Raw genomic sequence first — 23935 nt, forward strand, 5'->3', positions numbered from 1 at the left:
AAAATACAGAATATGCTATCTCACTGCTGGAGAAAGTGATGTTTTGTACCAAATTTTTTATTTGTGCTCTAACATTCCAGGTAGCAAATTTGGCTGTATCTGACTTTTCTCTTAAAATGTTTCTATTACAACAGAATATGCAAACAAAAGACAAAAACCCATTTCTGTTGAAAAGATTGGTCAACTTGGGTTATTTAAGAAAAGTAATCATAAATGGTTATATCTTTTTTCTAATATTGCTGTGTCTGCTGGATCAGTGGTTTGAGATTTGCTGCAAAGCTGTTACCATTTGTACTGGAGAGATTTTAACAACATTACACTCATGAAGCAAATCGTATTTTTATAAGTGAGAGGTGCACCAAAGGAGAAGAAAAAATAGAAAATGCTTCTGAAATTATTGTTGTTCTCTCATGAAGCAACAAATAAGTTGAATTTTACTCGTAAAGGATAACCTAACTGTAGTGAACATTTTGTACTGTTTATAAAATCTGTTCCCTAAGAGAGAATGGGCTTTTAGTAAAAGAAATTAAAAAGCAAATTACTTTAGGAGCAAGTTATCGCAAGAAAATAGGATTTTTAATCACCATCACATCAAACAGATATCTCAAAGTAAGAAATGTATTCCTGCTTAAAACATCTGACACTTGAATCAAACAAAAAAGCACTTTTTGTGTTAAACTGGTGCTGTGGCCAATGCGAAACAGCATAACACTTAGCATAGTAAAAATCTAAAGATGTTTTTCTTAACTTGAGGAAAAACATGTATATGAAAAGTCTATTAGCAATAAGCGCTATCATATCTTTATTATACAGCCTTGCAATGTTGCACACTGCAGGTAGTCAAAAAATTAATTAGTCTGCAGATTGTAAATAGATTCTCTCTTGGGTTTTTTTTAATTAACTTTCAGAATTTCGGAATTACTAACACTTTGATTCTTTGCCATGAACAGAGGGTTCTGTTTTGGTTTGGGGTATTTGGTGTTTTAGGGGTTTTTTTTGGTGTGTTTGTTTGTTTGTTTGTAAGGAGAAGAAGACTGTTCATATAAAAGAACATACTTAAAATTTTCTGTGACTGGGTAGCAAATGGTTAAAAACCCCATAAACCTAGCATATAATAAATTCTTTCAGGAGTCACTCAAAGCTATTTTTTATATTGTTCATCAGAAGGGTCTTAGAGAATTTTTTTTGTTCAAAGACCAACCAGTAGCCATACTGGCAAAAATCCTGCTGAGTCTCTTCAAACCCCTTTCATGTCTTTTGATGTTAAAAATAATTTCTGAAAAAAAGGACTCATTAAAAATATGCAGTATTAACACATCATCAGGTATGGTTTTTAAACTTGCTGAAAATGAATAGCTGAATATGGATGCAGGCTCTTCTGCAAGCTTACCCTGTTGTGCTGCCAAAGCACTCTTCATTTGAAAGAGAAGACCTGGAGAAGCAGTACATTGTCAGCATGTGTTCATTTAGATCTGTCATAGACGCTTATGTTACTTGAGTTTGATTTCTTTTCATCAAATTGAAAATGAGACAAATGAAAATAAAAAAAAAAAAGATGAGGTGAAGTGTTTTAGTTATTTAGTAGATCTATCAGCAGCTTAGACCAGCATCCAAAGAGATGGGAGTTGCTTGCTATATTTTTTTTTTTATTATCCATTCAGTCTAGACCCTATCTCCTCTCTTACAGTCAGATCAGATAGTGTCGTTTAGGAAGCCAACGTTCACTCCCAGACTTTGTAGGTCACCTTTGGCAACTCATGGTATTTCACATTTTGCTGATGTGGAGTCCAATCTCCTCCGGAGTTCCATGCATTTTATTTCCTGTCAATAGTAATACCATCATCCCTCTCCAAAGGGATTGGAGCATCTGTCTTCCGGGGAGAAGCTCAAGGGGCCGGCTCTACTTAGCCTTAACAAGAGCAGATGTTTATATGCATCGTATCAGTGGATATAAATACCTGACCATGGAGTAAAGAAGACCGAGCCAGGCCTTTTTCAGTGGTGCTGAGGGAAAGGGTAAAAGACAATGGGTACTGACTGAAACACAGAAGAATCCATTTAGACATACTGTGATGTTCCCAGGATAGCTACTTGATGCTATTCATTTCCATTCTGCTGTCTTCTTTGGGGATTTAGAATCCTTTTGCCTATGTTGTCCGAGTCATCCTTGTCAGTCAAGAAATACAACTTTCTTGTTGCTTCTCCTTTATGGTAATAAGAGATGCAATCATTGTTCATGTGATAAATTAACTGAAATTGTTCTGGTTCTTTTGTCAAGATGACAATGGATGTTTTGAAGATGTTAGATATTAAAAGAAATAAGAAATTATTTTTGAGGATAGTTTCAATAGTTTTGAGGATAGATACAGCAGAGCTGTGAAGCTCAGAACTTTCCTTGGTGAATACCTGATGTAGTCAACACAGGAGTCCATGAACGTTTTTCCTGATAAGTGTAAAATACATGTGTTTAAAATTCTACATCCTGAATGGCAGTACATACTGCAAGATCTTAATCCGTGTATGATGGATGCAAGACAGTATCTGTGCTAAAGAAGCTGTTAGTCTTCTCGTACCAATGTATATTGTTAAATATCCGTGATGTTCATAACTTGACATGATAAATCACAACTTTCCAGCTTGCAAATGCATCATTAGAGAGTTCTCATTCACCCTGTGCTCAGGCACTCATACATGGGTCAGTAGGAAATGCTGAAGTTTTTAAAACTTATGTTTTAAGTTAGTTTTTTGGCTGCAGTTTTGTGACTTTAAATATATAACTCTCATACAGCAATAACAACTTTTATACCTGTCTATAAAAAATCTCAGTAAAGAAATGCTTGGGAGCTTGGCATTTTCTAAATAACTTTATTAACAGCTTTGATTTGGAATTGATGGCATGATGCTACTGGGTTGTCCATGATATTCTAAAATCTAACAGCACAGAAAATCTGATGTAAGTGTTTCAAAAGTGAAATAAACTTGAGTCATTCAGATGTCGCAGACTAAATCAAGTGATGCCCTTTTTTTGATGTGCTGGACTAATTATTTCTACTAATGTAAATGTCAGTGCAATGAACACTTATTTGCTGTGGCATAACAAATAAATGACACAGGAAATCTGAGCATATGAAAAAATTTATCATGTCCTAAAGTTTCTATTATATAGCTTCAAACCAAAGATTTAGAAAATAATTTGGGTTCATATTTTTAAAAATGTTTTAAAAGGACATAAAAATGAAGTAAAGATAAAAATAAAAGGCAGTAATTATATCTTAATGTATTCTTTTTCTTTCTTTTCTGAAGATTTTAGATTTAGAGCCTTTACTACCTTCTATTGATAGCAAATAGTAGTTCTTTACAAAAATGTAAACAACCTTTGCTTTATCATCAGTGTCTCCCAACCCAATGAGGATCCATCCAGATCTGCAGCAGTCATTTGTTTGAAGTGTGTGGGAGCGACACTGTAGGATGAGGTCCCTCAAATGTTCCTCTGGTTCTCTTGTCTCTTCAGTTCTCTCTGGGGATGTCTTGTATGTCCCTGAAGTCCCTCTCTGATGGGCAGCAGTTCTGGCAGGCAGTGGCTGCCCAGCAGCGGTGCAGGACTGACTGGAACTGTCCGTGAATGGCATCAAGAGGTGGGTGCCCGGTGTGCAGGGCAGCTGCCCCCCTCAAAGCCTGCAACTCCAGGGACAGAATTCCAGAGAAGGACCCTGACAGGAAACATGGCGCCTGGGGGTTCAGAACTACTGGCTGATATTTTTAGCCTATGTAATGCCTTGTTCCTGTTATATTTAGGAAAGGTTCGTGATGGATCCAAATTACTACATGTGATACTCTCATTTTATGGTTGTGGGAACTTCACAGGTGCTTAAGGACTGTATTGTGCCTTTTCACTGTTTATAATACTTGTATGCAGATCTCAGTTCAGATACAGTGTCTTTTTTGTTTTTCAGTGTAATACTGAGGAGATGCAGGAAAGGAGGGCCACCCAGGCAGTGTACAGAGCTTAAGCTTAAAGGCATAGAGATGAGATAGTGTGATGCTTGGATTTTATACCTTTTCTGTAGATCAGGCTGCATTATATCAAGCACATCCTTAGGGGAAATAATATTGTTTTTCATCTCTAATATCCTCAGCCAATCACTGCCACCAGAATGGATTTTGCTTGAGTGTAGAAGTGAGAGAGCACTTGACTTCAGATTTGAGTGCCCTAGTGCTAAGATTTCACTTTGATGTTCCTGTGCTAAAATGTAGCATAATCAGAAAAATGGGAAATTTTTTAAAATTATTAGTTTTCAGGACTGATCCAGCTACAGGGGAGGAAGCTTCATGAGGATGTCTGTGTTCATATACTTGTGATAATACCAGAACAGAAATTTAGGAAATTAAGATGTTGTGATTTTGCAGCTGATTTATAATAAATATATGATCATAATATCCAGTGACACCACTCTTTAAAAAGTTATCCTTAATTTTATTCTGATAAAGGAATGAATTTAATTGTTCAGCGTGTTCTGATTTTTTTTAATTATTGTCTTGTTTGATCAGAGGACTTGGTCGGAGCTTAGAGTCCTGAGAAAGATCAGTGTTACAAGTGTAGAAAAAAAAGTAGTGAATTATCTGTTTTACACAACACTCTTTACAGAACACTATACAGAATCTTTTATTCCAAGAACAAACAAGAATAAAACAGTGGTTGTTTTTATGCTTCTCTTGAAACATCCCTGAAGGTGTCTATGCTCAGTACTTCTCTGTGCCTTTATTTCCCATGTGCATCTTTTCCTGAGTGTGAACAAGTGCTTATGTTCTAAGTAAGATTATTTCCTAAAATTCATTAAACAATTGGAAGTGGTTATGCTGATCAACATACGCTGTTTTGTTAATGCAGTATTCAGTTGTATATTAGTGTTTAGTAAAATAACCCTAGAGCTAGTGAACAAAGCTTCAGGCTCAAAGTGAATCTGTAATTATATCTTCTTTTTTTTTAATGTTTCTAGAAAGGTGCATTTCCATTGACGTATCCTCTTCCCTTGCCTGAGTCGCCTCTAATTGTCTGCCTTCACTGAGTGAAATTAAAAATAAATGAATTATTCAATGAAGGCACTTATTTCTGAGTTGGAGCTTTCAAATGTCACAGCAGAGAAGCTTTTTTCCCTCTCTGAGGGATCTAACAGTCTGTGAGTGAGTTTTTGGTAATTGTGCTATTTTTGGGGCTTATCATATTCTCCGTAATTGAACCAGATGTTGAGTCTTCTCTGGAGGAAAAGGGTCTTCTGAGTCTATGTAGTAGTGTATCAGTCTTGCATCCCAAAAGGTTTGAGGTTAATGTGAAAATGAAATAGTAAGGCAGATGCTGTATGTAATGTTCCTGTAGATGGGTAATCCCTTTTGGACTGAAACACTTAAAAATGTGCAACTCACAGGTGCATACTACATGTAAAAAGTGGTTGGATGATAAATTGTTGTAGGATGTTTTTGACAGTCAGTCAAAATCCAATACTTTGTATGCAGTGGGATATTTGCTATTGTAATTGTTCTGAAATGGTGAAAATAGTTCATGAGTTCAAGAGGCTAAGGGCTGTAGAGGCAGACTGCATATTTGTGCGGGACTTACACCCTGAGTATGTTTCAGCTGATCAGTTGAGCTCATTTCTCATCCCTAGGTATTGATATGTCACTAAAGAATACATATAAGCATTGCTTTTGTGTTAGGGTGAGATTCTGAGGGGAAGCAGGGGCAGGTGTGCCTGAGTCTTCTCCTTTCTCATGTCTTGGTTTCCACCAGAAAGAAGCTTTGCTTTGTATGTTAGAAAGAGCCGAAGTGTTCCAAAGTCATGCTTCCCATTTCTAAGGCCCTCATGTATACCAAAAGAGTATTATTGCTCTTACAGTTACAGGTACATGTAGAACTAACACTTCACACTAGTCATAGAGTGTTGCTGCCATTTAAGTATATAAGAACCCAGGCTGTGCAAATAGCAAATGTGTATTTCCAGAATAATTTGTCTCCCACGATCCATGGTAGAATAATTTGCTTAGCCACAAATTAATAACCTTTGATAATTTTTTCTTTTATGGTTTGGAACCTAACCTTATTTGGTTATTTGTTTAAATGCCTAAACCCGTTTTTGTGCTGAATTCATAAGGTATTTTATGGCATGAATTTATTAATTTTTTGCCTACCCAGTTTATACATTATCCCTGAAATGAAGAATTGCTTTTGTTGCCATCTTTAGTATTTCTACTTGTGCAATGTGGTTAATTTTATTTGAGTATAGTCCATCAGCTTATGGTTAAATATGTGTTCAGCAAAAATTCAGAATCAGAATCCATTAGCATGTTCCATCTTTTGATGTCATATTCACCTACTCAGAACTTACCTTTCCGAGCTGGTCTGTAGAGATTTATGGGCTTTTTGTGTGTACTTACAAGTAGCAACACTTCGTTGTTATTATTATCTGGTCATTATGCCAGAGAGCCAGCCTGTGTATAACTAAACTAGAGTTTGTTCTAGTTTGACCACAGAATCATAGAATCATAGATTCAGCTGGTTTGGAAGGGACCTCTGAGATCAAGTCCAACCCTTGATCCACTATCACCGTGGTTACTAGACCATGGCACTAAGTGCCACATCCAGTCTCATCCTAAAAACCTCCAGGGACAGAGAATCCACCACTTCCCTGAGCAACCCATTCTAATGTCTGATTACCCTCTCTGTAAAGAATTTCTTCCAAATGTGGCAATGGATTTGCCATATGCAGGATGGAAAAAGTCCTGTCAGAGATGGACTGGTGAGGAAAACAGCTCTAACCTTATGGAAACAGAAGTTTTTACTGTAGTTTAAACATGTTTCAACATGTTTGTGTATTTTCTGCAGTGTCACTGTCTCCCTCTCCCAGACACCCCCTGTGAAGCTATTGTCTCCCACACAAGGTGTCCTGGGAAGGTGTCCAGAGGTGTTTCTCATTGGTCCTTTGTTAACCCCTTCCTACTGGCTGTTGACCCCTTACCTGATGTTTTTTTCTGTATGACCCTGAACTTGTGATCGGCCCCCTTTGACCCTCCTAAAAGCCTTATAAACCCCAACCCCACAATAAACTTCCTCTTTCGTCCGTCCCTCAAGACGTCGGAATGGTTCTTCAGATGGAGATGGAACTAGAACTTGGCTCCCCCACGTTGTGGGTGGGAAAAGGGATCCAGAATCCAAATACCTAACGTAAACCTCCCTTGGCAGAGTTTAAGACCATGCCCTCTTGTCTTACTGATAGTTGCCTGGGAAAAGAGACCAACCCCCACCTGGCTACAACCTCCTTTCAGGTAACCGTAGAGAGTGATGAGGTCTCCCTTGAGCCTCCTCTTCTCCACGCTGAACAACCCCAGCTCCCTCAGCCTCTCCTTATAGGACTTGTGCTTGAGTCTCTTCACCAGCCTCGTTGCTCTTCCCTGGACCTGCTCCAGCACCTCGACATCCTTCCTGAACTGAGAGGCCCAGAACTGGACACAGTACTCGAGGTGTGGCCTCACCAGTGCTGAGTACAGGGGAAGAATCACTTCCCTGGTCCTGTTGGCCACACTGTTCCTGATCCAGGCCAGGATGCCATTGGCCTTTTTGGCCAGCTGGGCACACTGCTGGCTCATGTTCAGCTTCCTGTCAATCCAAACTCCCAGGTCCCTTTCTGCCTGGCTACTCTCCAGCTACTCTGTCCCCAGCCTGTAGTACTCATGGGGTTGTTGTGGCCAAAGTGCAGGACCCGGCACTTGCTTGTTAAACCTCATCCTGTTGGAATCAGCCCAACTCTCCAGCCTGTCCAGGTCCCTCTGCAGAGCCCTCCTGCCTTCCAGCTGATCAACATTCCCCCCCAAATTAGTGTCATCTGCAAATTTGCTGATGGTGGACTGAATCCCCTCATCTAAATCATTGATAAAGATATTGAACAGAACTGGACCCAACACTGATCCCTGGGGGACACCACTAGTGACCAGCTGCCGTCTGGATGCAGCACCGTTCACCAGCACTCTCTGGGCCTGGCTATCAGCCAATTCCTAACCCAGCACAGGGTGCCCCTGTCCAAGCCATGGGCTGACAGCTTTTCCAGGAATATGCTGTGGGAGATGGTGTCAAAGGCTTTGCTGAAGTCCAGATAGACACATCCACAGCCTTCCCCTCATCCACCAGGCGGGTCACCTGATCATAAAAGGAGATCAAGTTGGTCAGAGAGGACCTGCCCTTCCTAAACCCGTGCTGGCTGAGTCTGATCCCTTGTCCATCCTGTAGGTGCTGTGTGATTGCACTTAGGATGATCTGTTCCATAACCTTTCCAGGCACTGAGGTCAGGTTGACGGGCCTGTAGTTTCCCGGGTCCTCCTTCCGGCCCTTTTTGTGGATTGGCATGACATTCGCCAACTTCCAGTCATCTGGGACCTCCCCAGATGGCCTTCCTCATCTTTGATAACTATATTCCCACCCATGTCCAATAAAGAATGGAGGTTTTCCTTGCCCCTCCTTTTGCTATTAATGTACCTGTAGAAGGACTTTTTGTTATCCTTCACAGAAGTGGCAAGATTAAGTTCAAGTTATGCCTTCTTCTCTCTAATTTTCTTTCTACATGACCTAACTATATTCCTAAACTCTTCCAAGTAGCCAGCCCTTTTTTCCATAATCGGTAGGCTCTCCTTTTCCCCCTAATTTCCTTCAAAATCTCCCTGTTCAGCCAGACCGGTCGTCTTCCCCGACGACTTGCCTTTTGGCAGACTGGGACAGCCTGCTCCTGTGTGTTCAAGACTTCCTCCTTGAAGCATGTCCATCCCTCCTGAACCCCTGGACTAGTCTTCTGAATAGGCCGAAATCTACCATCCGGAAGTCCAGCGTAGAGGTTTTATTGATGGCCCTCTTTGCCTGAGTATTGAAAACTCTATTATTTCATGGTCACTGTTCCCCAGAAGGCCTCCAACCACCACATCTCCCACCAGCCCCTCCCTGTTTGTGAACACAAGGCCTAGCGAGGCCCCATCCCTGGTAGGCTCATTTACCAGCTGGAGCAGGAAATTATCCTCTATATACTCTAGGGATCTCCTAGACTGCCTCTTCTCCACTGTGTGGAGTTCCCAGCAGACATACAGCAGGTTAAAGTCACCCACAAGAACAAGGGCTGGCGATTTTGAGACATCCGCCAGCTGCTTGTAGAATAATTCATCACCCTCATCATCCTGATTGGGTGGTCTGTAACAGACTTTCACCAGGATGTTGGCCTTGTTGGCCTTCCCCCCGATTCTGATCCACAGGCACTCAACCTTATTGTTACTGACTTGAAGTTCCAGAGAGTCAAGAGACTCTCTAACATATAGAGCCACCCCTCCACCTTTCCTACTTTGCCTGTCCCTTCTGAAGAGCCTGTAGCCACCCATGCTAGCACTCCAGTCATGCGAGTCATCCCACCATGTTTCCATGATGGCAACTACATCATAGCTTTCCTGCTGCACGATGGCTTCCAGCTCCTCTTGTTTGTTACCCATGATGTGTGCACTGATGTACATGCATTTCAGCTGGGTTGCTTATTTCACTCTCAACTCAGGCTTTTCACCCTTAGGCTCCTCTCTGGAGAGCCCGGTTTCAATCCCTTCCCCCTTCAAACCTAGTTTAAAGCCCTCCTGATCAGCCCCGCCAACTTGATGCAAGATAGAATATAGTTTAAATTGTCAATGTATCCAAAAAATTGGAGAACTAGAATAAGAATATTACATTTTTTATTAGTTTCTTTTTTCTTTTCCTTACTTGACAGCTAGAAATGCTTTAGAAATGGGAGCTCTTCTAGTCATTATCATCTGGAAAAGAGGCATGTGAACATACTTAGAGTTTTACAACGGAGCCTTTTAGCAGTTTTAAAACATTCCAGAAACTGTGTTTTAGGGTCTTTGAAAATGCAATTTGTTTACCCTTAGGCAGAAGTGAAATGGAGGAATCCGTTTTCTGAAGTGCATTTGTATTTTGTTAAATAATATAGCAACGTCAAAAAAAAAAGGAAAGGAAAAAAAAAGAAAATCCTTCAGTTGCTGGCAAGGGAGTGAAGGCAGTTCCGATCTCTTGAGAGCTATAGAATTTGCACTGCAAAACTCCTGCTCTTTCCAGAAAATTTGGCTGTGAAACTCGACATCCCTTCCTAATCCCTGTTCCATGCTCACTGCAGAGGTAAAACTGTGTACACAGGGTGAGTTTCATGAAATCCAGTCCCTCTAAGTGTCACAATGTTCAGTCCTCATTGAGGTTATGCAGTCTGAATACTAGTTAAGAAGTGACATGCGAGAGCATTGTATTTAATTCCCCTTACACTGAAAGAGTGTTAGAGCTGAAAAGTCACCATGGTATGATGTGAGGGAGTTAAGGGACTTATTACAAAAAAATCTCAGTAATCCAAACAAAACTCAGTTGTTAAACAGGGACTTATGATGGCACCAACACTAGGGTTTTGGATTTGTTCATTTCTTATGTCCTCTTAGGGCACTGTTACCCTTCCAAAATATGAGCCACAGCATGATTTCTGTGAGCTTTTTGTGTATCGCACAATATTTGGATGTATATTTATCCTTTTGCTATATTAATTTTAGTAGATATATTTATTTAACTATATTATGCTTGCAAGAGGGCCTCCTGGTACGTTAGACTTGTAAATGTTATCAGGTAAAGTAACTACATGTAATTAATACTTTTAAAGAGTAATGGCATCAAAATGCAAATAGACAAACCAGAAACCTCTAAACTCTACTATTCAGCTGTCTTTCAGTGTCCTACAGACTTGCCATTTAGATCACTGGTTTTAGGGAAAGAAGCCAGCATAGGAAAAAAGGGTCACAAAAGTAAAGTTTATCCTGCTTTTGATAGTTTCGATAGTCTTGATTTTTTGGGACCAAGTGATTGACACCAACTGTACCCATACTGACAAGAGATAGAAGTTTAATTGAATCTGTCTGGGCCTTTTAAAGAGCCAGCTATTGCTTTAGAGTAGATGATTTTAGGAATTTGAGCTACAGAATCATGATTAGCGCTCTTGCAGCCTGTGTCCTACCTTATGCTTCTGACTTTAAAAAGCAAGCAGTTTTGTATTACTATTAGAACATTAGCATTGTTTGAACTCAAGAATTACTGAATTTAGTGACTTCATTTCAAGAACATGAAAGGTTAGATATTTTGATAACCAGAAATATTTTTATCAGGATATATTAAGTTCTTTGATTCTTCCAGGTGTGAATCTCTGACTTGTATTATATTAAAATACAGAGACAACAGAGTGTTTTCTTGGAATATGTCTGCAAAAGTTTTAATAGAAGAATAACCACAGACTGGGTTGCATTTTGTCATTATGTAACATAAATTACCTTTGATATTAAGACTAAAAAATGTAGGTCATGCTAGCAGAATGTGATGGATTTTTCTTGGTATCTCAGGGATTTATTGGAGACCACTGAGCTCACACCACTTTGCCCTGAATGTCCAACATTCTCATCTGACCCAAAGCAGAGCTTTTCAGCATGAGTCTTTGTCAGCCAGGATTTCTAGCATCCTTTGCGTAAAGGTAACCAATCATGCCTGGCATTCCTCACTTCTTGCTTACAAATTCAAAAGCCTAAGAACCTCAGTTTTAAGGATGGCTTAGCGACCACATCTTCATCATGTAGCTTGGCAAATATTTGTCTATCCTAAAAAAAGAAACCCTAGCTGAGCATGCTGGGACAATTTCACTCTGAGGCAGTCAGTGTCATCCAGTTTTGTGCAGCCAGTAGTGTAAAATCAGGAATGGCAAATGGGTGAGTCCAATGCTGTTTGAGTTTACAGACTTGATACATGAAGGGCAAAGTATCACTGTTACATATGCATACGATTTTTGTAGAGCTTTCAGTATTTCCTGTTAGAAGGTTGATCAGATGTTGTGTGCCTGGAACTGCTTTTTGAGTGTGTTTTCACAGAACTTTGATAACAATGTTTCTAACATGCTTTATATATCTGCTCTTTATTCTGAACAGTTTGCTGATTCAAACCTACTGATTCAGTCATCTTCTTTGCTTGTCAAATTTTGTCCATTTTTACCACATTTTTTGTAAATTAAGCATTTAGAAAAGGCTAACTTTATTTGAAACCTACTGCAGCTTTGCACTACTTCCTACAGATCTACATTTCATGTACTTCTAATGGGACTTTTCGATTCTTATTTTTCATAAAAATACTAGCATTTGGCAGAAAGAATGATGAAAATAAAAGCTCTAGAAAGATAATTTCACCTAGAAGCAAAAGGCAGTTCTTAGCTTTACCCAAGAATCAGGAGTCTGGAAAGAGGAAGTCAACTTACCAACTAGATGTCATATGGGGTTTTTTTTCTGGGTATTTTGTGGTGGTGTGTGTTTGTTTTTTTCCCCTTATCACTTATCATAAAGAAAGATCTACGAGATTTGAAAGTGTTTGGGGGATCTCTTTGCTCTATGCCTTTGATGCAGTCCTTTGACCTTGTGTAAATACCAATAACTCAACAGCAAGTATTGAAAAAATAAAAAAAATTAAAGGGAAACATTGAAGGGTACAGAGTAAATATAACTCCAATTTTGCATGAGTGGTAGTTTAAGGAAAAAATCAAGGTACTTCATTTACCACAGTAAAGTTTCAATATTTGTATTGAATAAGCTGAATGTTTTATTTGCTTGACTGTTCCTCTGTAATAATGCAAGACACATATGTATGTATATATTTATTTGTTTGTTTATTTACTGTTTCCACAGACACTTCCATTGGGGCTGGGAGATGGACAGCTCTTTACCTGGACTGATGGCTTAAAAAGGAAGGACTGGCATGATTATGAAAGCATTCAAAAAGATGCTATGCGTTCAGGTATACATGAGTTCAGAACAAATTAAAGTGGTTTACTCATTCTTTATCTACATGGTTATTTTTTCTTTTAAGTCATCTAAAAGGCATTCCCAACAACCTTTTTTTTTATTGCAATGCTACAAGGACATAATGTTCTGAATTCAGGGGTCGGACCAAGCATAAATACCTTATCTCTGAAAACAGCTGGATGACAATAAAAATAATGTGTTTCATGCTAATAACTATATAATGATTTTGTAATGGGAAAAAATGTTGTCAACAAAATATTTTCCATGTTGAAATCAGTTGTTAGACTGTGACCAAATTGAAACAAAGTGTTGGTTTCCAAAGGGACATACATTACAATTAAAGCCAAGTTGTCCTTAAATCAATGAATAAAACCTGAGTTCAGGGAGTTCAGTACCTATAGCTGCCAAGAATATCTAAGGTTATCTTGGAAGAAAACTTTTGACACTTTTACCCTTGTCAAACTTCAGTCCTAGAAGCTAAAGCTACTTCACTTCACTCTGACAGTCTAAAAGTATTTGAAAATGGGAGAAAATTGTATTTGCAGATATGCTGAAGGACACTTTGTTACAGTAGGTAATGCAATTTTAATGTACCTTCTCGTGGTGCATGCCCTAATTGCAAAGGATGGTTTGTATTCCTTTTTCTGTCATCAGAGCATGTTCAGATTTGAATTCTTCTTTTATAATATAATGTACAACTCTTCAACATAAGATGAATTAAATTAGAAAGAAGGGAAACAGCAGTTGAATTGCACCTTAATCAGTGTTTCAAAGTCATTATTTTATAAAGGCCAATCTACTATTGTAAAATAAATTATGTTATCTTGATCCCACTGTCTTGAGACAGCAAACACCTCCCCCAGAATACCTTTACAGCTGAATCTAGTTGACAAATTCATAAGACGTAGTAAGTACTTAGTTTTGCAGTAAGTACAAGTAAAACAAGTAAAATATTGCAAATGTAGGTTAATTTTGTAAACTGTTTCTCCCTTTCTCTTTTGAATCTTGATCACTAACTAAAAAAAATTATCCTTTCCTCTCACATGTGCTTAGGAAGTATAAAAGGTGGGGAGGAGGAGGAAGTTATTCTATGCAACTTAGGAGTTGTCAGATCAATAATTATTGTGTTCCAAATTTCTAACTGAAAAATGACAAATATCTCAGAGAAGGTACAAAATAGTAGCAGCATGTATGTAGAAACTTGCACATATATAGAGAATATCACATCTGCTGGTTAGAATGGACTTTTTCAAGAGATGTGCACTGATGCTTTGGCAATGTACTTTTAATTCCTAAATGTGTAATATGGTCCCCATATGTTTTAGGTAAAATAACAGTAATACTTAGGATTATCTGATGGGATAGCTATAGCACTGCCAACATAATGCAAGCCGTTGCATGGAGTCAACTAAGAAATTTACAGAACGTGTTATGTAGCTTTGTTATTTCCAGTCCTGATCCTAACATTATAACTGTAGTAGTATGTGAATATTTTTTCCAGTAAACTTTGATTCTTGGTAATGATAGTACTTCAAATATTTTGACTTATTTATATTTTTAAATTTTTTTATTTTACTGTTTGCTGAGTTTGCCCTTTTAAGAAATCTCTTTTAAATTATTTTTGTCATCATTATTCAGTAGATCAAAATAACTTCTAATGCTTTTTTTTGGTGAAAATCACAGTATAGTAATAAAATACAAAGGTGGATTATCTCAGTGCACTCTTTTGGGACATACTATGTGATTTCTCTTCCTAATAACAAAACAAAATATATCTGAAATGAACTTTTAGTTAAAAATCTGTCTGAAAGCATGAAATAACACCAATGAAAAGGCTTCTCGGGACATTTCAGGAGAGGTAGTCAATGGTCCTTGCACTGAAAAAAAAGGAGTGAAGTATTTTTTTTAATTCAGTCTAGCTGTTGATCTGTAAAGCTTACAATTTCTTAAGCACTGGGAATGTGAATTTCATAATTTCTAAGTATGGAGAGGTACTAGTTTCTCCATGACTACTACTTCCGTTTCACGGCCAAATATTTTGATCCCTTTTCATTCCATGAAATAAAAAATCTATGTTCCTGGATTTGTGTAGTCTCTCCTCCTATTTATAAAGCCATTTGCATTATAAATATACTACTTATCAGTACAGAATAGATGTAGTGAAATGAAGATTATGTCATTCAGTCAACCCAATCACTTCCATTTTTCTCTGAATATTATTTTGTCATTAGCTCAAAACCAGTGACTGAAGTATAGGAATAGGAATGCAAAAATTAACGTTAACAAGAAATAATTCCTAACTAAACAGTTGTGATAGATACTTTAGAAAGAAAAAAAAAGAAGTTTAATTGCTTCCATTTTCTTAAGTGAGCCATTAAGTCAATCAGATATTACAATGGAGGGGGAGGGAACAAAATAAGCTGAAACTGACTTTGTTGGAGTTGATATATCATGCCATCTTTTTGACAAGAAATCAGCATTTAAAATAAGAACTGTTTCTATTAATTTATTTTCCTCTGGGAATACAACTGATGGCATGCCTTGATGAAGAATATGCTTAATTTGCACTAAAAATATGAGAACTGTAAACAAATGCAAATCGCGCATCTGTCAATTTTTGTTTCATTAAGTAATAAACAGTGTCCTAAGTATATCAGAAGAGTGCTCTTGCATTGAAGTTCAGAGTTGTGAGTGCAACTTCCTCAGCTTGTGTAGTAATAACCTAGGTAGCTGCTGTTGTGTATATTAACCCAGGTACAACAGCACTGATTGTGTCATGGCAGTGTAAACCTACCTGCATCCCTAGATAGAGTGGAGATCCTGGATGCTGAAGCCCCTGATACTGCCATAATCAGCTACTGTAGTTGTCATTTCTTCATTTCATCAGTTGCCTTCATTTCATACTTGCCTTCAGTTGTCTGGGGAGGACTCTGAGGGCTTTTCTACCAAGACGTTAATTTCAGGAGCGTGGCAGCTTCTGTGGCATCAATGGCCACTGATTTTCCAAGCTTTCTGTGCAGAACTAGGAATGTGAGGTCCCTGAATGCTCCCGTGTGGGATGAGATTCACAGGAGAGAGAGCCATGTGAGCCTAAGGTAGTAATTCAAAAGCATCCACGAGAAGAAATTTTGTTGATTTCACCTCTATCTTTATGTCCTGGGTAGTGAGAATAAAAGTCCTCGAGAATCAGTCAGTGTCATTGTTCCTCCATTTCTGAAAGTTATTTTATCTATTTCACTCAAGAAATTCTCAGCTCTACCATCAGATACAAGTAGGACCAGTAATGATGAATTACAGCCCTTTTCAGATAAGAGGAAGAATTTCATATATGTAATTCTTGGGCTTTTAAAGAAGTATAGATTGAATGTTTATATTTTAATATGGTGCTATTTCTGATCATGAAAAGCTATTCCTAGCTACAAGTGATAGCTTTCCCAGTGTAAATTACTAGAAAAGGAGAACTGAAGGATTAGAAAAACGGAAAATTTCCAGCTGAGCAGAACTGGAAAACAAAAAATAAGGTTTAATTACCGAAAACTTTTTATCAATTCTAATAATTATATTAATGGCTGTGGTGGGTCTGGCTGAGCCGGAATTTATTTCTCCATAGTAGCCCTCACAATGCTGTGGTCTGCATTGGTAACTTCATGGCTCGACTTCGCAAACGAAGATTTGAGAAGGATTCTACACACATTTGCTACAAGCTCACTGATGGCTAAAAAGACCAATGTGAGATAGACGAGTCTAGTTGCAAAAGGCACAGCGGAAAGTCTCCTTAGGCGGTATTGGCAAGACACGATTCTTTCTGCATTGTCTTTTCTCCTCAAGAATGATTCTGCGTGTGTTCTCAAAAGGAGCAGCAGCATTATGTATAGTGTATCTCCATGTCTCCTGATTGGAGGCCAGAGTAGACCAATGATGATGATCAGTATGGCCAAAGCTGAGATATTGTTTCAGGGAGTCCTTGTATCTCCTCTTCGGGGCTCCTCTTTTGCGGCAGCCGGTGGCAAGTTCGCCATAGAGCACAGTCTTAGGGAGGAGGCAGTCTACATCCTTGAGACGTGTCCTGCCCAACACAGCTGTGTTCTCAGCAACATGTAACCACTGCCTGTTCAAGAATAGATGCATTAGTCACGTAATCAGTCCAGTGGATGTTTAGGATTGTACGGAGACAGCGCTGATGGAAGTGTTCTAAGAGTCGCAAGTGGTGGAGGTAAATGACCCGTGATTCAGACCCATATAAAAGAGTAGACAGCACAATGGCTCTGTAAACACTAATCTTTGTACTTTTCTTCAGGTGTTTATTACACCAAACTCTTTTATGGAGTTTTCTAAAAGCTCTATATGCCTTTGCTAACCTGTTGTCTGTCTCTTTGTCAATCTTACCATCCGAGAAGATGGTGCTTCCCAGATAATTAAACTGCTGGACTGACTTGAGCTCTGATTCGCCAGTGATGATGTGAGGATGATGGAAGACTTCCTAAGGTGCAGGTTGGTAGAAAACTTCTGTCTTCTTCAAGCTGACTTACAGCCCAAAAAGCTCAGCAGCCTCTGCAAAGCAGGATGTTAAACGCTGCAGAGCTGCTTCTGTGTGGGCAACGAGGGCGGCATCGTCAGCACAAAGCAACCCAGACAAGATGGTTTAAGGTCTTGGTGTGGGCCTTCAGTCACCTCAGGTTGAAAAGGCTTCCATCAGTACTATATCGGATGTAGATACCATCCTGATCATCGAGGTCCGCCGTGGCCCTTTGGAGCATCATGCTGAAAAAGACTGTGAATAGAGTTGGTGCAAGAACCTAGCCTTGTTTCACACCACTGGTAATTAGAAAGGGCTCAGAAAATGCATTGCCATATCTGACTTGGCCGTGCTGATCCTCTTGGAGTGAGATGATCATTTTGAGGAACTTGGGGGGACATCCTAATCATTCCAAAATATTCCACAGACCTTTTCTGCTCACAGTATGAAAAGCTTTGGAAAATCAACAAAAGTTACATAGAGTCCTTTGTTCTGTTCCCTACACTACTCTTGCAGTTGTCTGTGGTACTCGTGTTAGCTCTGAAACCACATTGGCTTTCAGGTAGAAGTTCTTCTGCAATAGCGAGTATTAATCTGTTCAAAAGTATTCTTCCAAGGATTTTACCAGCAATGGAGAGCAGAGTGATACCTCAGTAATTTGAACAGTCTGATTTATCTCCTTTCTTCTTATACAAAGTGATGATTACTGGTAGCTAGAGGAGTGTTGATAACACACCAATGTTTTGGCTACTGCTGAGCACAGCACTGTAACATTCCTTCTTCAGTCAAGGGCGAGATCCTGGGAGGGGACACAAGTAGGCCAGCTGACCCACACTGACCAAGGTGATGTTCCAGACCATGATGTCTACCGAGATATAAAAGCTGAGGCAAGGAGCAGGACCTCAGGCACTCATTGTCTCTGATGGCTGCCTGCTGACAACTGTTACGCGTGCTGGAGCCCTGCTTCTCAGAGAAGTGGCCAACCATTGCTCCTTATGGGAAGTAGAGATTAACTGCTGGCTTCTGCTTTTGCTTTCTTTTTCTTTTTTTTGCATCAATATAAACTGCCTTAACGCAACCCATGATTTTGTTGTTTTCTTTTCCCACCTTACTCTCTCCCCTGTCTGGCTGGGAAGGGGAGGAATAGAGTGACTGGGTGGACACCTGGCATTCAGCCAAGGTGAACCCGCCACAATAACCTATAAGGTACATGTAGAAATATTGCATACTGCAAGTTTCATAGTGTTTTTTCATTTTCAATTTGTGGGTTTTTTTAATACAGTCTTTTGGGTTTTTTTCCTTTATAATGCTTTGGAGATATTTTTGTCTGATTGCATGTATATGCTGAAATTATATTCTCTGAGGTTTGTTAAAAATTTAGTGTAATAGGCAAATTTCTGAGAGAATTGCAACACATAAAGAGCTGTGTAAATATAAATATATAAAAGCCTTTGTCTTCAAAAGAAATTGGTTAAGGGATTGATGAAGTGAATTCTGAGATGTAGCTGTCAATACTTTTGTGTTTGACTGTTGAGCCATTTTGCTCCTTTGCTAATAAGATCTCAGAGGAAAAACCTTTTAGCATGTACCATAACAGCCAATGGTTATTCCAGCAGTTATCGAGCCATTTGCACATTATTTGTTCCTCCTATTTGTATATTTAAATAGTATGTGGAAGCTTGCTGTGGAGGGAAAGAATGAAGGTTTTAATTCTTTCCTATATTTGGTATTGTTTTTACCTTTCTGCTTCTTGAAAATGTTACCTTGACTGGGAGAAGAGGATTTTAAAGATCTTGACCTTTACATGACTCGGTGTAGGCATTTCATAGAGATTAGTTCTGTAAACAAACAGACAGTATGTTCTATAGTTCTACAAACAAACATTCATACTGATTAGTTTTATAAACAAACTAAGCAGAGATATTGAAAAATAAGTGAACATGTTTGTGATGAAAATGGAAATAGAAGGAAGCTCTGTATTCTTGGGGTGGAATGTTAAAGGAAGCAAAAGTCTCAAGTGCTTTTGTACTGCCATAACAAGTAGTGAACACCTGACATTTGACTTCAATGTGACCTAAAGACATTGTGCAGTGGTGATTGTTTTCCATCACTTCTGTTCAAGTATTTTTGAGAATAAAATGTGTAAAATAATTCCCTCAAACTTCTGTGGTTAAACCTTATAATTTTGAACAGTGCCTGTTCTTAAATTCAGATCAATTTGTCAAGGCAAAGCCTAGTGCCAGAGTGCCTCTAGAAGATTTGAGGCAGCATGATACAAAAGCAGCATTAAATGCAATTCCCTATTGGTTATGAAATAAATTAGTTCTGTGATACTTATACAGGTAAATGTAATAAAAGTTGTGCAGGAAAAGACACGTATACTGAAATATTGATTTACTTATCCTGTATTTTGTATGGGATTATACACTAGGGGTTTTGGCAGCATTATATATTAAACAAATTTACTAGATTTAATTTAGGCCTCTGAACTTGCAATTCTTTCCAAGAGAATTTGAGAACTTCCAGTATAATTGGAGCTGTAGTGATAGCCAAGGTTTCAATAAACATTCCTAACCTAATTTTTCATAGCATTAATCATGAATATGCTTCATGCAGTTTGCAATGTATTGTCTTTTAAAAGAGAAAAATGTTTATCAGTTTATCTTAATGCAAGTCTGACATGATTAAAAAATTCTAAACTGTAATGTTAATCATGGCTTGTCAAACAGACAGCACATAAAGGATATATAATATGAAAGATGTTTGCAATCTACTGCAGTTACATAAAGTGTTTCACATATTAAAATGCATTTGCTCTGTAAATAAAGTGCTGTAAACTGAGATGTGATTCTACCACTCTTATTCTTAATGGTCAGGATATCCTGTTGAAAACAGTGAGATCAGTTTGGAGCTAGGATCCAAGCAGAAAAAAACCTGAATTATACTCTCAAATAATGATTTGGAAAGAGATATTTTTTTCCAGTGGTACCTTCTTCAGAAGTCTAAATGATGATATGTAGAAAATATGGTTTGGTTTGTTTGTTTGGTTTTTTTCACAAGTGCTTAGGTTTTCCCTGGGTGACTACAGACTGGCTTTCTCAGATTGTGAAATGGTGTATCACAGTATTATTTCAGTGGTAAGTTGTGTTACTACACACCCTCACTGGATCTCAATTTCCAACTTAATATTACACTGCTGCAGAAGAAGCCAGGAAGAATAAGGCTGTCACCGTGTAGAATTTGTGTCAGAAAAGTGTGCACATGATAGAACTAAGTCTTGACACTTAAATCTATGCATAAGGAAGAGTTTAAAGGTGCTGTAAGTCAGAGCTAAGCTGTTTTAAAGCACAATGCCCCTGTTGCCTTGGCCAGATTTGAGGCCCTTCATGTGGTTGAAGTTAATTTGATTTTTCTCCTGTTCTTACCTGGCCCCACCCTCCCAATCCACACACACAGTAGTTGGAAACTCATCAATTAAACCACTTAGTTGATAAGCTAACTTTAAAGAGCTACCAGAGAGGCCAAGGAAGCAGGAGTAGAGTTCATAATATGGCTCATTTTATATAGAACACTGAACATTATCTTCTGTCTGCCTTTCTGTGCTGGGCATTGGCATGTTGATTTTTACCATGATAGGCAGAAAGAAAGTTGTGTTTCCAGAAACTTGGCAAGAAATATCTATGACTACATGGTAAATCAATCATACATATTCTAGATTGAAACTAGCATCCAGATTCTAAGAAGTGCTCTCTTACAATCTTGCCATCTGCTTGTGGTAGTCCCAAGTATATTATTATCTGTTCTGTATAGTGGTGAAGAGCTGTCAACGGATTCACATCATCTGAGTATTTAGTGTGTAATACTTGCAGGTTTAATAGAGTTGCTGCCTGAAAAATAAAGGAAACTTGACTTTAGAAGTTTTGGGGTTGGGGGTTTTTGGGTAGGAGGGGTATGAGGGGAGGTCTCAGCTAAAATGGATCTTTTAATTTGGCAGTTGCAGTCTGGGAGAGTGTTTTGGGTTTTGGGCACTGTTAGTTGTCTTTCTTCCTGTGCTTAAACTTTTCCAGGACTTTTTAAGTGTTTGTTATTTATTAGGAGTCCATGTGTAGATATTTGGCTGTTTGGGTTTTCTATTTGATGTGGTTTTTTTTTTTAAAGAGAGATGTATTTTGCAGTAATTCTGGAAAATTAATTTTATCTGGATACTCTTATGAAATGTGTCTCATTTGCAGGGAGAGTTTGGAGTGAACCGTTTAGAGACCTTCAGGCTAGACCTGTCCATGTGTAAGACGGAGGAGAGCTCTATAGACCATTTTAATTGAGGTTGTTCTCTCTTTTGATAGGTGTAAAAATGATCAAGTTTGTCAGTTCGGGGCAATTACTGCTTGACTCAGTGGAACAAAGAACCATTGCTTGGTTTACTATGAAAACTCAAATTCAGAGAAGAAGCAAATGAATCCTGACTAAACTGTAGTGAAAGAGCTTGAACAAGTGATTGGCAGCAATTATAGTACATCAAGACTATACTTTTCAATTCAGTTGCAATGGGAAAATGAAATTTTTCCTTACTACTTTTGTGTCATCTTTTAATTTTAAAACACGGAATAAACTGCTGTCAGCCACCTTTAAAGTCTATTTCTTTTAAAGATTTAAGAAAGACCTTCCTTTAATCGGAATCCAGGTCAAAAGATCCATAAGAAGAACTTCAATTTTAAAAGCATGCCAAATGAACAAGGCTCTTTTTTGGTCTAAGCTACATGATATTTGAAGGAATTTGCTATCAGCATTGTATGCCAGTGCCAGATACTGCTTGCACACTGGTCAGTAACCTTGCATGTTACAGACTCCATCGTCTAGAGTAATCATGATAATAATCACAAGCACACCATTCCAAAGACATTAGAAAGCTCTTTACACTCTAGAAGTCACCACTTGCTTTCCTTAATGTTGCAATTGACTTGATACTGTAAACTTAATTATTTTCATGTTTATTTCATAAAAATACAGTTTAGCAGAGGATGTCGTTAAATTTGCCAACACATTTTTAAAGTATTATTTTAGCCTTTTGGCCTTCAAAACATCAACAAGATGTTTGGATTCCTGAAAAAAAACCCCAATGAATTGTGCCTATTTTCCTGTCATAGCTTTTTTACTTTTGAGGATATGAATTAAGTTTGCAAGTACAAAAGTCTAGTATACTTATCTCAGTGCAGTTTGTGAAATGAAATATGTGTAAGGTGACTTTCTTTTCCTTCCTGTTTTCATTAAACAAGCTGACAGAGGAAAATTATTGGACTGGTGAAACAATTTGTCTGACATCGATTGAATATATGTGAAAAGGCAGAGATGTATGATTGTTTTGCTATAATTTGCTTTTTAGACACTAGCTCATCAAATGATGCCCTGTAATCACTGCTTCTCAAGGAACACAGCTACCTTTTGGATGTTATTATGTGACACAAAGTTGTCCGCCCTCCATGCTTTCACTGAAGTGGTGTCTGAGAGAATCTGTCCTCCTAACAAAAAGGAAGTAAAAAAAGGAGTGGCATTCTAGGAGTGGCATTTTGTTCTGCCAACCTGTGTGAAAGTTCTGCTGTCTACAGGCTGAAAATAAACTTGTTTTTAGGTGATTCTGACTAAAGGTTCTGTAGGTGATGGTTAAATGTGAATTGTAAAACTTGACAGGAAATTCAGAGGAGAAATTCTCAGATTTAAAAAAAAGAAACAAGATACGCATTTAAATTGCATTATAGGTATTCTTAAAACATAGAAAAAGTCTTTAGTATGCATTTTGGTTTACGGTTTTATATTTTTTAATGATAGCTAAAGTCGTTTCAGGTTACCCTGACTATTACTTCTATTTTAGATGTTAATTAATCAGAGAGCTCGTATATATTTTGGAAACTACTGTTAAAGTATATGAGGCTACCGATACTTCTTAGTTGCTCCTTGCATTTTTATTCCATGGCAGCTTACAAAAGGTGAGACTGATCCTGAAACAGAGTGAGTACTGGTGTATAAAGCAGGGAAGGAGTTGTCTCCAGTGGGCAAGTTAGAGACACTAAAGAGATACTGATTCTGTTGTCCTTCCAGGTGTTCTTTCCACTCTAGAGCAACACTGAATACTTCAAGGATTTCTTAGTTGAGAGACTAATCTATTTCTAATATTGTCACATGAAAAGAAGCCTCTAAATAACATGTTAATTTATTTTGGGGGTTTTTTTATGTATTTTTTCCCCAGCTTTTACTGAAGCAGTTATACTGGGAAGAAATCCAAACTTCATGTATGTCACAAAAAGACTGAAAGCTGTGAGTGGTTAAAGTTCTAGAGGGCTGACATTTAAATTAGCTGCTATTAATGAATAAGTTAAGCAAGTTACTAACATACTACCACTTTAGTATGGTATTTAAATTACTTTTTCCCTCCAGTTTATCCAATGATCAACTTTATAAAATTTGTAATAAACTGTGTTTTCATCTTTTCTGTTTATTTTTTGGAGATGTCTGAAGACATACATAGAAGTTATGAGACCCTGAGCA

General features: G+C 38.1%; 1 protein-coding gene across 1 annotated transcript in view; it reads left to right on the forward strand.

The window, feature by feature from the left end:
• LOC113983963 (polypeptide N-acetylgalactosaminyltransferase-like 6) overlaps positions 1-23935 on the forward strand; it is a 257358-nt gene that overhangs the window by 156954 nt on the left and 76469 nt on the right. The window contains exon 2 of the mRNA XM_039384404.1: positions 12763-12871. Coding sequence (XP_039240338.1) covers positions 12763-12871 — 109 coding nt within the window. The remainder of the gene's footprint in view (positions 1-12762; positions 12872-23935) is intronic.

Source organism: Pipra filicauda, unplaced genomic scaffold (assembly GCF_003945595.2).
Source record: "Pipra filicauda isolate LSUMZ 115617 unplaced genomic scaffold, ASM394559v2 scaffold350_size761097_pilon, whole genome shotgun sequence".
Lineage (NCBI taxonomy): Eukaryota > Metazoa > Chordata > Aves > Passeriformes > Pipridae > Pipra > Pipra filicauda.